A 15,479-nucleotide genomic window follows, 5' to 3' on the forward strand; every position below is an offset into this window, starting at 1 on the left:
TATTGAGATTGCAGCTTCCATCTGGCCCATAAACCAAGGGGACGCACAGATTACCCTAACCACACTAAGGTGGATTAAATTCCTTAGCACCCATAACCATCACTATCAAGAATTTGTTGTAGGGATGAGGTAGGGGGCCCCCGGACAAAAGATTGCCCTGGGGCCCACAAGACTTTAGTTATGCCACTGGAAGCCCCCAGAGAGATTTTGTCTACCTTCCTTAGTTCCATGATCTGCAGAACAATATCAAACAGGCTCTCATCTGGGTTTTATACATAGCAATGTTCACCCTGATGCCTCTGGTTCACAAATAGAGTGACAAAACTACAGTCCTGTACAATAAAACCTGATGTGCTGACAGTCCAGTAGAAAGGAAGAAGAAGGGGCATATGATTATATATAATAATATACAGTTATTCCATATTCATGTGTCGGACTGCCATTAGTGGTTGTCGCTAGAGATGAGCGCGTAGTGTTCGATCGAATACTATGGTATTCAAAATACTTGTACTCGATCGAACACTACTAGCTGTTCGAAGTTTAATGTTCGATGCAGAACCAGCGTTGATTGGCAGAATGCTATACATTCTGCCAATCAACGCTGGTTCTTCTCTTACCTTTCCGAAATCTTCTCCGCGCTGCGTCCCCGCGTCTTCTTCCGGGTGGAATTCACTCTGCTTAGGCATCCGGCCTAGGCAGAGCCGACTGCGCATGCGCGGGCATGCACGCGCATACACGCACATGCGCAGTCGGCTCTGCTCAGGCGTCGGGCCTGGGCAGAGCCGCACGCGCATGCGCAGTCGGCTCTGCCTAGGCCAGATGCCTAGGCAGAGTGAATTCCACCCGGAAGAGGACGCGGGGACCCTGCGCCGGGAGAAGACTTCAAGCAGAATCCAGCCCGACCGTCACTCGTGGACTTGGTAAGTATGATTTTATCGAATGTTGCCTACCCCTGAAACGAGCATTTCCCCCCATAGACTATAATGGGGTTCGAAATCCGTTCGAACAGTCGAACAGTGTGCGGATGTTCGAATCGGATTTCGAACCTCGGACACTTTAGTGTTCGCTCATCTCTAGTTGTCGCCCATGATCGCTACCTTACTAGGACAGCTATACTTTTAGAAATAGTTTAATAGAATATTGAAAATAATGACTGATGGTGGGGGGCAAAATTCTATAATAGTTGCAAAACATGAAACATTGGAAAGCCATTTTAAGTGATTGTAACCACTATGGTACATCAAGTGCATTCATAGATATATTTTGCCTTCAGTTTGATCACAAGTCCAGTTGAAATCAATTTCAGACAATTAATATGATATTTCATGCACAGAAGTGCCTCATTACTTGATAATCACAGCAGATCTATCTGCTCATCTCGGCTTAAGGCTAGCCATGATTATACTGTTATTAAATGTGTCAGCGTCTTTACTGCGGATGTAAAAATATATGTTTAATCATCAAAGCACTACATACTGTGTGCACATCTATAATTAATGCACACTTATAATTATATGATAATTACGACAGGAGAGAGCCTTAATGATATACATGTGTAGAAGACTTAGGACCGTCTCCTGGTTGCAATATTGAGATTCATGACAATTCCTTTGTGCACCTTTTATCAAATTCATGAACAAGTATGGACAAGGATGTCACTTACTTGCAGAACCGGCAGAAATATGACAAACTGTAAAGCTAATTGGCTCCTGCTAATTGTATAACAATGTAGCAGCTGCTCTTCCTGTGATAACCATGTTAGGGAGAGTGTTGTCACATTGCACTCAGCAATAGGTAATGGGGTCCATCAGATGAATACTACTCATTAAGACTGTGTCCAATATACCTGACAAATTATCCCTACAGGTATAGAAAATATTACCTGGCTAATGAATTGGCCTTATGTCTTATCTTCAAAAATTGAATTGACTAAGCTAAAATTGACCTAGCCTTGATTCCATGCTTTCTGTCTAATGGCACAAATTCTGCAAATTCTATCTTTGAGAAGGATCTGGAAGCTAGTTGGCTATATTCACCATGGCAGAACAGAGTAGTGTAGGGTTTCACTGGATTTATTTTTAATTTTTTTGTTTTTTACAAGAGATCTTTATAGACCTCATGCAAATGGATTTATAATCTGTAAGTATTGTATGGAGCCATTATAGGGCATCCATGGAGGTACTGGGGTCTTAATGTACCTACATATGTCTTTGATTCCATACACAACTACTTGTGGCATTATAGCAATGTCATATTGAATTATGGAGCTACTGAGATAAATATCTCCAGTTTATGGCATCTGAGCACTGTATCGTGGCACATAGAGTCTAACTCTGCCATATGTTTAAGGCTTAGCATATACAATTATTTAGTATTGGAATCATAATTGTCATAGATATTTATTATTAATACTAATTTTAATTATTAAAAAATAACACTAAACTTCTTCCAGGATAACTAAAAACATAATTTTAATTGTAGTCTTCTTAATAAAGTCATCTTTGATCACAAGAAACATGCATTCACTTTATAAAATGATTCCACTCATGGCAGTACATGAGCCATAAATGCCATAGTATATTACCATGCCACTATTCAATCCTCACAACTCCATCAGTTCACACTAATGCATTGTTTAATATCATCTCATTACATACAATGATATATACAGCCTGTCACATCGCTAACAAACATTGTATAGCAAACGCTATGTGCACGTCATTTATAATAGTTTACCAAATGCAAATGTTAAAATAGAAATAACAGATGTTTCAAATATCAGTTGTCAAGTAACTCCCTAAATTTGGATGCAAAGTGTAAATTTTTAATACAAAAACATAATGGTAAGAGCAGCTTACGTGTGAAGTGTGAACATGGGAAATATTTTGTGATGAAGACTGAAGTGATCAAACAAAATAGAAAAGGATTGCTTGTCATTCCTGCAAATACGATGTCTGTCTAATCCTCAGGGCATGTGTATGGATTTCAGCAATTGTTGCAACATATAATAGTATTTCTGTAACGTAAACCACATTCCACATGCCTTGGTGCAGAGAGTCCGGAGGGATGTATGATTGGCTGAAAGATCCAGCCAATCATCATGGTCATTTCACCTGATATTAATGAATATCTATCTATCTATTATCTATCTATCTATCTATCTATCTATCTATCTATCTATCTATCTATCTATCTATCTATCTATCTATCTATCTATCATCTCTATCTATCTATCTATCTATCTATCTATATTTCTATCTATCTATCTATCTATCTATCTATCTATCTATCTATCTATCTATCATCTATATCTCTATCTATCTATCATCTATCTATCTATCTATCTATCTATCTATCATCTATATCTATCTATCTATCTATCGTTCTATCTATCTATCTATCTATCTATCTATAGTTCTATCTATCTATCTATAGTTCTATCTATCTATCTATAGATCTATCTATCTATCTATCTATCTATCTATCTATCTATCTATCATCTATCATCTATCATCTATCTATCTATCTATCTATCTATCTATCTATCTATCTATCTATCATCTCTATCTATCTATCTATCTATCATCTATCTATCTATCTATCTATCTATAGTTCTATCTATCATCTATATCTCTATCTATCTATCTATCTATCTATCTATCATCTATATTTCTATCTATCTATCTATCTATCTATCTATCATCTATCTATCTATCTATAGTTCTATCTATCATCTATATCTCTATCTATCTATCTATCTATCTATCTATAGTTCTATCTATCATCTATATCTCTATCTATCTATCTATCTATCTATCATCTATATTTCTATCTATCTATCTATCTATCTATCTATCTATCTATCTATCTATCTATCTATCTATCTATCTATGTATCATGACCTACAGCACATAAAGGACCAATTACGAGACAAGTTGATAGATTTTCCAGATAAAACCAAATAAAATAAATATCGAAGACTTTAGAAATTAGAAAAACAAAACTTTATCTCATAGACACCAATGCAATGCTTCATGTTCTTTAGTCATATATGAACCCCTGATTTATAGACTTGCATATAGGGAGTTGACATTTGCTGCTTAGCCTAAGCTTTTAATTGATTAAAGGATAAAATGACTATTAATCATCTACTATTGAGCCACTGAATATAAGTTTTTATGGCCTGCCATAACTCAGAAAAGTAGAGCAATTATCATTAAACTGTAAATGAGAAGGAAAGAGAAAAATTCTACAGAGAATACAGTTAAATGCTTCCACATTCATGTATTATAATGTATTCCTAATTTAGGGATATTTTTCACCAACCTCTCACTTGGGTCATGATAAATCTATGTGATATAATGTTAACAAAGGCTTGTGTCTGTCATGAGAGCCACTTGGAAACACAGTGTCCGTCATGACTCCAGAAAACTGAGTGGACAAGTATATACTGAACAAATCAAATGAATAGGATTTAGTGTTGTACTAAGTATTGTCCTTCTGATGTGGAAGCAATGAATGCTGGCTATGTTGCAGGGTTGTTACCTTGCAGTGCTGGGGTCTGGGGTTCAAGTTGACTAAAGGCAATATCTGCATGAAGTTTGTACGTTCTCCCGTGTTGTCATGTATTTTTTTTCAACATGCCAAGAATTTACTGATAGGTAATTTGCTAAGCTTTTGTCATTGTCGTTCTTTTCAACTTACAGCTTATAGGATTGTGTAGCCACCTCCCAAGGTGCCTACAATGAGCACATAAGCATCAGAACTGGACCATTCAAGGATACAGTGTGGTTTGTAGGTTAATAATCTGGGACTTTTTTCATGTTTTCCTTAGGGCGGGTTCACATCTGTGCCCCGGCCTCCTCTTTCAGGTTTCCATCTTCTGCCGACAGGAGACAGAAACCCGGCAGACACTGTCTGCCCGTGAGCGCCTGTGAGCATTTTGTGGTCTCCGCAGCTAAACCTTTTTTTTTTTTTTTTTTTTTGTTTTTAATTGGACACAAAGTCCTGCATGTCCAACTTTGTGTTAAAAAAAAAAACAGGTTTGGGGCCACACAGTGGCTCAGTGGTTAGCACTGCAGTCTTGCAGCGCTGGAGTCCTGGTGTTGAAATCCTGCCAAGAGCAAAAAAAAACATCTGCAAGGAGTTTGTATGCTCTCCCTGTGTTTGCATGGATTTCCATCCCATATTCCAAAAAAGACATACTGATAGGGAAAAAAAAAGTACATTGTGAGCTCTATGTGGGGCTCACAATCTATAAAAAAACAAAACGGTTTCGTCGTGGAGACCACAAAACGCTCACAGGCAGACAATTTGCAAACGCATTCAAATGGATGGATTTGAAAAGTGACTGCTAGTTTCCATCTCCTGTCCAGGTTCTCGGGCAGAAGATGGAACCTGAAAGTGGAAACCAGGGCGCAGATGTGAATCCGCCCTAACCTGCCTTCCAATATTCATAACATTTTGATTTTTCTGTCGACATATCTAAGAGCTTATTCTTTGCGTGACGAGTTGTGCTTTTATTTGGCACCATTTTGGCGTGCAGATAATGTTTTAATTAGCTTTTATTAAATAATTTATTAATTTTTTGGTGGTCTGTGTGAAAACCCCTCTGCTTAAAAAATTGCATGGCAACTTTGGCGAATCATTACGGCAATGGTGATACCATATTTATTTTATTATGCTTTATTTCATTTACTAATAAAACATAATTTTTGAAAATGATTATTTTTCCTGGGGTCACCATGTCCTGTTGCCTATAATTTTTTACTGTTTTGTTGAACGAGATATGTAAGGCCTCTTTATTTGCTCTTTATCTATATGAGATAAATAATGCTGTTTTTGGATAGTGCGGACTTATACTCATATTGGGATACCTGACATGTTTATTCATCTTATTTTGTTTATATTATGTGTTTTTTAAATTAATAGGTGGGTTTTTTGAACTTTTTATTATTTGTCTATTTTTTAAACCTGAATTTTATCTTCTTAAACTTTTTTTTAATTTTTTTTCTTTTTTCGTGTTGCACAAGGGAGCTTGAAGCTGGGATCTGCTCTTACCCAGTGCAATGTACCGCAATACATTGATGTAAAGTATACACTCAGTACAACATAATAGTCGAGAACTGAGCGGGAGTCTGTCAGCAAGTAAATGAAACAAATGATAGTACCTTGCAGAGCTGCTTCTGCACTTTTCAAAGATGTCTTTTGTCTTTATTCTGCATTGCAGCTCCATTTTATGAACATCAGCATTATATTCTTATGAAAATTAGCTGAAAAGCACTTTTGGGACAAGTCCTCTCCTGCTGGGGATTCATTCTCCCATCTAGATAAAAAGGATCCATATGAAAGACATCTTTGGAAAGTGTAGAAGTAGGCCTACATGATACTGTGATTCGTTTGATACCAATAGTCCTGCTGACAGACTCCCTATAAGTAATGGAAGAAGAAGCCTTGATATAAAAATCACATTTTCCTTGACATCATGTGGATGGCCAGGTGCCTGTGTGTCACCTGTGGTACCTGAAGAAGCAATGGCTCCAGAATATACTATAGGAGAAAGACAAACTGGTGGTATGATGCTCTGGAAAAAATCTTACGTCTTGGATATTAACCCAGGTGTCTTATGAAGAAAAACTGTGTCTCTTTTCACCTACATTATGCATTTATTTAAAAAAATAAATTCAGCTATATATATATATATATATATATATATATATATATATATATATATAGTCAGGGTCTGGGATTGCTAGGTAGGGTGGCATAGACACACAAGTCCAGTTTCTTCAGTCCAAGACAAAGGTAGAGCTTATTTTCACTCAAAAAGGTAGTGCAGCAACAAAAGGAAGCAATATAAAAATAAATTACTGCCCGGCTAGGCTCTAACTAAACATAGAATAGGTTACCTCACCTAGAATAACAGAAATCCAAAAAGCCAGTATAATCATTCACGACAGAGCTCCAAAAATATGACCTCTCTGTTGGCTCTCCAGCCAAGCTCTGCCAAAGTGTTGCTGCTGGAGCAACTTCTTAAGCCTCCTTGACGAGGAGACTCTCTACAGCTGAGTCGCTGCCAGAACATCCCCAAAGTGTGGGCTGGAGGGGGTGGAATGACAGGTCCCACTACCAATCCTACCTGTCATTCCTAAAAATCCAGCACAATACTGAGCATTTACCAAAATGCTCAGCAGACAAAAGTTGTCTGCTGAGAACAAACATTCATGGAGTTTTCTCTTCTCACCCACCTGAGTAGTCTGGGTGAGATGTACACCCCCTCCATTACCTGACCAGCCATCGGCTTACAATATATATATATATATATATATATATATATATATATATATATATATATATATATATATATATATATTCTATCCCTTGGTCATACTTTTTAGCATACATGTAAAACACAATAAGCAAAAAAACTAAAAATCCCACCGGCACATACAAAATCTGGAAGCTGCTCTCCCTGCTCTAAATACTGGATTGAGATGTAATGCTGGCTCCAGCTAGGATGCTGCATCCTATTACTTGCTTTATTAGATCAGTGAGTGTGATGATTACAGGAGAAAACTGGAATTATACACAAATCATTTTAGAGAATAATTGGAGTGTGATCAAGGAAAATGAGGAAGATAATCAAGACTGCAACTGGCTTGTGTATGATCCACTGCTACATTTACAATGGAAATCTACATTAGCAACAAATTAATATAATCAAAACTGTCAAAGTCCCCAGGGCCATAGTAAATGGGCCAAGATGTTCAGGGGACCCCTGAGTATTTACTGTGGAATTTTGGAGTCAATTCCAAACTCTCTGAATTCATAGTTCCAAACCCATTCTCTGCATGACTGCAACACGCAACTGGCCAAGAACTGTAAAATAGGATCAGAGCCGCACAAGCCGATTTGTGATGTGGCAGCAGGCAGAAAAACACAATCTCTCAATGTAAACTGCAAATTCATCTTACTTGCAGAATTCAAGATACAACACATTTGTGTCCAGGGCAAGCCTGCTGAACAATTACAGTGAGTCATGAAATCTGGGATTTAAAGAGCTTCGAATAAAAAAGGAAACACTAGAAATTTGGTATAAATGTGTTTGCTTTAGATGGGATTACTTTAAAGGGAATTGAAATATTATAAACCGGTACTATATCTAATAATGAAACTTAGCTTTTTGGGACTCCTCAGTTTCTTAAAGAGGACTTTTCACATCCTCAGGCACATGCAGTATAATACACCGCTAGAAAGCTGACAGTGCGCTGAATTCAGTACACAATCGGCTTTCCCATTCTGTGCCCCCGGGTGAAGAGCTATCACTGTTGTTCCTGTAGCTCTTCAGTGCCAGAAGGACTTTTCTGACAGTCAGCCCTTTCTCACAGTAGCGTCTATTGTGCTGTACTATGAGGGGGCGTTCCTTATCACCGAGCGATGACACTAAATGGTGAGAAATTCCCCCCTCAGTACTAGTCTATGGACGTGTACTGTCAGGAGTGGGGGGGGGGGGGGCGTTCCTCACCACTTAGCGTCATCACTGGGCGGTAAGGAACGCCCCCTCTCACAGTACAGTAAGATAGATGCTACTGTGAGGAAGGGCGTTCATGGCAGACTGTTAGAAACTCCCTTCTGACACTGAAGAACTATGGTAACGGCACTGATGGCTCTTCAGCTGGGGCACAGAACGGGAAAGCTGATAGTGCACTGAATTCAGCACACTGTTGGCTTTCTAGCGGTATATTACACCGCATGTGCTGAGGACATGAAAGGTCCTCTTTAAATGGTCACTAACTTTTCAGACAACTTAGTCTCATGTGATTCTGAGCCAGAATGTAATGTACCTTTTTTTAAAAAATATTGCTGTTTTTCTGTCTGAAATACTGTATACTATCTAAAAGTTCTGGCCATTAGATGTATTGCTCCTTCCCAATTTGCTGTTCATTATCTGTTACTAGAGAAAGTATGTCTTTGGAAACCAATACGCTCAAGATGGGAAAACAGGAAGCCTTTGCTTGTGTCCACACAGCTTTCCTTGTCTTCAGCTCAGGGGGCGTTCACACTACCGTCGGTGTCCGACAGGTAGTGTCCACTGCTAATGTCCATGCAAAATCTTGTGCGGACATTAGCATCGGACACTAGCTGTGCCCGTGACATTTTGCATGGATTTAAATGGACATCGGGTGCGCTGTTTTACAGTCCGTGTCTGTCCTTAAGTGTCCTTCCCAAAGATGTCCGACTTTTCAAGCGGACAGCAAAACCCGACATGTAGGTTTTTGCTGTCCGCTTGAAAAGTCGGAAATCTTTGGGAACGGACACTTAAGGACACCCACAGACAGTAAAAGAATGCACCCAATGTCCATTTAAATCAATGCAAAATGTCACAGACTCAGCTAGTGCCCGATGCTAATGTCCGCACAAGATTTTGCATGGACATTAGCAGTGGACACTACCTGTCGGACACCGACGGTAGTGTGAACACTCCCTAACAGTGATAGTAAGGAGAGTCTGTGTCCTTCAGACTAGCTGATTGTACTATTGCTGCTGGAATGTAATGTAACTCATAGATAGTAAGCAGATTTCCTGCAAAAAAAAGTCTCTCTCTCTCTCTCTCTCTCATCTCAGGCTTAGTTCACGTCTCCGTTTGGTATTCTGTTCAGAGACCCCCCAAATGGAATACTGAACACATTAACAAGTGGTTAACTAAGAAACCACACGGACCCCATAGACTATAATGGGATCAGTGTGTTGTCCGCACAGTGTCTGCACGAACCATGCAGAAAGAAAGGTGCTCCTTGATCAGAATAGCGAATGTAGATGTGAACCAGGCCTCAGCCTGTTTCTTGTGGCAAAGGTATCGCAGGTGAGATAGATGGATAGGTAAATAGATGGGAAAGAAAGAAAGAAAGAGAAAGAAATGGAATAGATAGATAGATAAATAGATAGATAGATAGATAGATAGATAGATAGATAGATAGATATGGACATGTTGTAGAAACAACATTTTCATGAACAGAACTTTCTACTCTCTACGCTCTACACATTTTTATTCTGTTACGCGAGTCATCCACTATGTACTGTTTAGTTCTAGTTCAGCATAACCAATATTAATTTGGGAACACCAGCTTATTTACTGAAAATCATTAACTTAAGAGAAGACAATATGTTTTTCTTGTAGCTCATAGATACATGCTTTAAGGCAGCCGATGTCTGATAAGCATCCACTTTTTGATTTATATAGAGTGCTGCCTTTTCTTGGACTAGATTGCTAAATAGTAGTAGATATAAGGCTGTAAGGGCTATGGTAGCAGATGTTGAATTCACCAGTACAACTCTGTGTAGTTCTTAAAGAAATAGGGCTGTCAGCATATATGTGACATTACAGAAACACCATATTGAACATGAAACCAAAGCTACAGCTTTATGGGTAAAACACCTTTCCAAACAGAAATCAATATCGGAATAGATTGCGGAGTTATGGCGGAATACACAGCCTAATAAAAGGCTATATTGATCTGTCACAGTGATATTAATGAAGCACTGATGGATCCGCTAATCAGGAGCCAAATGTAGCAATAATCCAATTAAAGCCTCCTTACACACGTGCCTCTATATTCTGAATTAAAGTGAACGTTATTTCCTCCTGTATCTGAGGCAATGCTGTCAGGAATAGTTTAAGGAAAATGGATCAATAAAAAAAAAAAGATAATAGGGAAAATGAAAATGTGTTTTCAAGCTGGATTTTTATTCTATGCAGTTATCAAAATAATCGTTCACACAGGCATAATATACATGCTGTGAAATTAAACAGACTGTGAGGGCGCAAGCTATTTCCAGGGTGCAGAGAAATTAGTCCCGGCTTTTCTTCCCTTTTCTTTTTTTCCTTCTAATAATACAACCAGTGTAGTATTTTTTTTATTTTTCTAAATACATTGAGAAGCAATTACAGTACAGAAGTGTGGGTTATGTTTGAAAGGCTTCAGGTCTAAAGACTTCTCTGCTTGCTCAGTTGGGGAAAACTGTGGAAACACACTGCGTTCTAAAATGTTAATTATTGTTATTGCACTATGGAATTTAAAATATCAGGGAGTGTGTATACTTCTATTAAGTACTGACATTGTCTCTTATATAAGGGCACACTATTGTCACTATAGTAAACTGAAACTGCATATTCACATGCAGGAAAATATTACATTTTAAAAAGAACATCACATTTTCCTATAATCCCTTTTAAGTTATTCAGAAAATAAGGAGATGCACCCTATACCCCGGGAAGTTCACAATAGGAATGTTGATGTGTCACATATAAAGAATAGATATACTGGAAGTAAACTAGCCCTAGATAATAGGAATATATGTTCTTATTATGGGTTTATACGTCTGGCACTTTTCATTCAGCCTGGTAAGGAAATGCCATAGGGAAACTAATGCAGAACAGAACATGTTAATTCTGCCATCAGTTGTAGATAGATAACAGATAGATAGATAGATAGATAGATAGATAGATAGATAGATAAAAATGCAGAAGCAGCACAGCATACAAATCGGGTGCAAAGCCAAACTAGAAGATGGCTAATCTTCAACTTTACACTTACACCGTTTTTTCACTTCTTAGAAAGATAGATAGACAGACAGACAGACAGACAGACAGACAGACAGACAGATAGATAGATAGATAGATAGATAGATAATAGATCGATGATAGAGACATAGATAGATTGATAGATAATACATAGATAAATAGATAGATAATAGAGAGACGATAGATGGATAGATCAATAATAGGAAACTAATGCAAGAACCGAACATGTCAATCCTGACATCACTTGTAGATAGATAGATAGATAGATAGATGATAGATAGGAGATAGATAGATAGATAGATAGATAGATAATAGAGATAGATAGATAGATAGATGATAGATAGGAGATAGCTAGATGATAGATAGAGACATAGATAGATAGATAGATAGATAGATAGATAGATAGATAATAGATCGATGATAGAGACATAGATTGATAGATAATACATAGATAAATAGATAGATAATAGAGAGATGATAGATGGATAGATAGAAAGATAGATCAATAATAGGAAACTAATGCAAGAACCGAACATGTCAATCCTGACATCACTTGTAGATAGATAGATGATAGATAGGAGATAGATAGATAGATATTAGAGATAGATAGATAGATGATAGATAATAGATAGATGATAGATCAATCAATAATAGATAGATAGGTGATCAATAGATAGATAGATAGATAGATAATGAATAGATAGAGAGATAGATAGAGAGATAGAGAGTTAGATAGAGAGATAGATAGATAGATAGATAGATAGATAATAGACATAGATAGATTGATAGATAGATAATAGATAGATGGTAGATAGATAGATAGATAGATAGATAGATAGATAGATAGGTGGATAGATAGGTGATAGATAATCGATAGATAGATAGATAGATAGATAGATAGAATGATAGATAGTTCTTCTAGTGCATTTCAAAATGGAGTAGTTGGAAAAAAACCCCAAAAAACCCCTAACATTTATTTATCACTTTCCAAATCAGTAAGCCAGTTTATATGAAAAGTAATAGAGTACACAGAGACAAATGTCATCGTACACCGCCCTGCAAGCTCGCCTTCATAGCTGCTCTCTGTCCTGTAATCTGTACACAGCAGTGCGTGCAATCTCCTGTAACCTATTCTTGATGATCGCTCTTACCCCCTTCAGGAACCAAGTAAATATGAAATGCTGAACTTATTATATAAAAGTGACAAAACTAATGACATTGCAGAGAAATAGAGTCGAGATAAAAAAAAATAAAGACAGAGGAAAAGCGAAGCAACTGGTTAGTTTCAGACAGAGCTATAAAGCATGACAAATCAATCTTCTCAGCAGTGATGGATCATAGAGCAGGATTATACGTTTCTGACTTGTATATAGGAAGCCATTAAAATATTACCATTAAACCCAGACACTAAGGCACTGGAAACACCCTAGGGCTAAGAGTGCCAATATTCAACTGGGTTTTTCATTTCGGTATACTGTGTTATAGAGTTTTATGAAAGAATAATGGTAATGGGAACCTCTCTTTCTCTCATGTCATGTAAATGCATTCAAGGAAACAGGCAAATCTAGAAAATACATAATACATTTCCATAAACAGTCTTCCCTTTACAGTATGTGTTTTATTGCATTCATCAAGTAGTACAGGACACTTCAGGGGAAAACAACTTGGAGAAAGGTTTTAAGACGAGGAGTAGATTTTATCAATTCTTCATCAAAGGGGTTGTTTGTATACAGACACGGACGGCTAGGGTATAATATCAATGCTTCACTGATGTCGCCAGCCAATCAGTACATCAAAATGGCAGCAATGCTAGGAGCAATGTGAGCAAGATCTGTCTGTATGGTTTAGCCGTCTATAGCACAGGCTCACCATGCAGGCAGAAAGACAACAGGAGACAGGGCTTTCCTCTTGATACTGCTACTTTACCTTAGAGATCAACAGGGTCACCAAGTCAGGAACCCCATTGTCTACTATTTGGAGCATGTTCTAGTTGTAGATCCATTTACAGTAGGTGTGCAAAATATGGGTGAAACATATATAAACACAAACTGTTTTTCATATGTAGACTAGATATATGTAGATATGTAGCTACTGGGCCTCTATTTTAAATGGCACAAGGTGGGTAGGGGCCCCATTACACACACTGCATTGGGGCCCAGGAGCTTAAGGTTACACCTCTGACTCTTAGTATAGACACAAACACACAAAAGGACTACATAGTGGGAAAACTAAAACTATACATATTAATAAAGAACTGTGATGGTAGTAAAGAATAGACAGGGCATAGAGCTAGTCTTTAGTCTTGTCCTTACTTTGCATACATAATCCATCCGTGCAGTTCTTTGACTGTAATACAGGCCCCTCACAGTCTTTCCCTCCATTTCTTGGTGGTGGATTGGCACAGTCTCTACGGCGCCAGTGTGTGCACTCTGTCCCACAGGTTGACCATTTGCTCCATGCTGTCCATTCACCATCCTCTGAAAGAGAGACCGTACAGAGAGCTTGTGACGTCACAAAAAGAATCTGTAGTCTTCTGATAGCCTGGGAGAGCATGTGGGATGCTACCAGATTCCCTCAAGAAGAAAGGATTTCACTTCATTGCTATTGAATCTACACCTGGACTTTCACTCACTCACACTGGGGGGAATTGGATCCCTGCACTTACAGAAAACACATGGTCATGTAGAGACCACCTACTTGTTAGTCTTTTTCATTTTGGTGGATTGGATCCAGTATGTAGTGTTTAGAGTGTAACAAGTACACTCACCGGCCACTTTATTAGGTACACCATGCTAGTAACGGGTTGGACCCCCTTTTGCCTTCAGAACTGCCTCAATTCTTCGTGGCATAGATTCAACAAGGTGCTGGAAGCATTCCTCAGAGATTTTGGTCCATATTGACAAGATGGCATCACACAGTTGCCGCAGATTTGTCGGCTGCACATCCATGATGCGAATCTCCCGTTCCACCACATCCCAAAGATGCTCTATTGGATTGAGATCTGGTGACTGTGCAGGCCATTGGAGTACAGTGAACTCATTGTCATGTTCAAGAAACCAGTCTGAGATGATTCCAGCTTTATGACATGGCGCATTATCCTGCTGAAAGTAGCCATCAGATGTTGGGTACATTGTGGTCATAAAGGGATGGACATGGTCAGCAACAATACTCAGGTAGGCTTTGGCGTTGCAACGATGCTCAATTGGTACCAAGGGGCCCAAAGAGTGCCAAGAAAATATTCCCCACACCATGACACCACCACCACCAGCCTGAACCATTGATACAAGGCAGGATGGATCCATGCTTTCATGTTGTTGACGCCAAATTCTGACCCTACCATCCGAATGTCGCAGCAGAAATCGAGACTCATCAGACCAGGCAACGTTTTTCCAATCTTCAATTGTCCGATTTCGATGAGCTTGTGCAAATTGTAGCCTCAGTTTCCTGTTCTTAGCTGAAAGGAGTGGCACCCGGTGTGGTCTTCTGCTGCTGTAGCCCATCTGCCTCAAAGTTCGACGTACTGTGCGTTCAGAGATGCTCTTCTGGCTACCTTGGTTGTAACGGGTGGCTATTTGAGTCACTGTTGCCTTTCTATCAGCTCGAACCAGTCTGGCCATTCTCCTCTGACCTCTGGCATCAACAACGCATTTCCGCCCACAGAACTGCCGCTCACTGGATGGTTTTTCTTTTTCGGACCATTCTCTGTAAACCCTAGAGATGGTTGTGCGTGAAAATCCCAGTAGATCAGCAGTTTCTGAAATACTCAGACCAGCCCTTCTGGCACCAACAACCATGCCACGTTCAAAGGCACTCAAATCACCTTTCTTCCCCATACTGATGCTCGGTTTGAACTGCAGGAGATTGTCTTGACCATGTCTACATGCCTAAATGCACTGAG

General features: G+C 38.7%; 1 protein-coding gene across 2 annotated transcripts in view; it reads right to left on the reverse strand.

Annotated features, from left to right (window-relative positions):
• UNC5C (unc-5 netrin receptor C) overlaps nucleotides 1-15,479 on the reverse strand; it is a 325,165-nt gene that overhangs the window by 43,271 nt on the left and 266,415 nt on the right. For both annotated transcript variants that reach the window (XM_075285567.1, XM_075285559.1), the window contains one exon: nucleotides 13,894-14,058. In XM_075285567.1, coding sequence (XP_075141668.1) covers nucleotides 13,894-14,058 — 165 coding nt within the window. The remainder of the gene's footprint in view (nucleotides 1-13,893; nucleotides 14,059-15,479) is intronic.

This window comes from Leptodactylus fuscus, chromosome 1 (genome assembly GCF_031893055.1).
Source record: "Leptodactylus fuscus isolate aLepFus1 chromosome 1, aLepFus1.hap2, whole genome shotgun sequence".
Classification (NCBI taxonomy): domain Eukaryota; kingdom Metazoa; phylum Chordata; class Amphibia; order Anura; family Leptodactylidae; genus Leptodactylus; species Leptodactylus fuscus.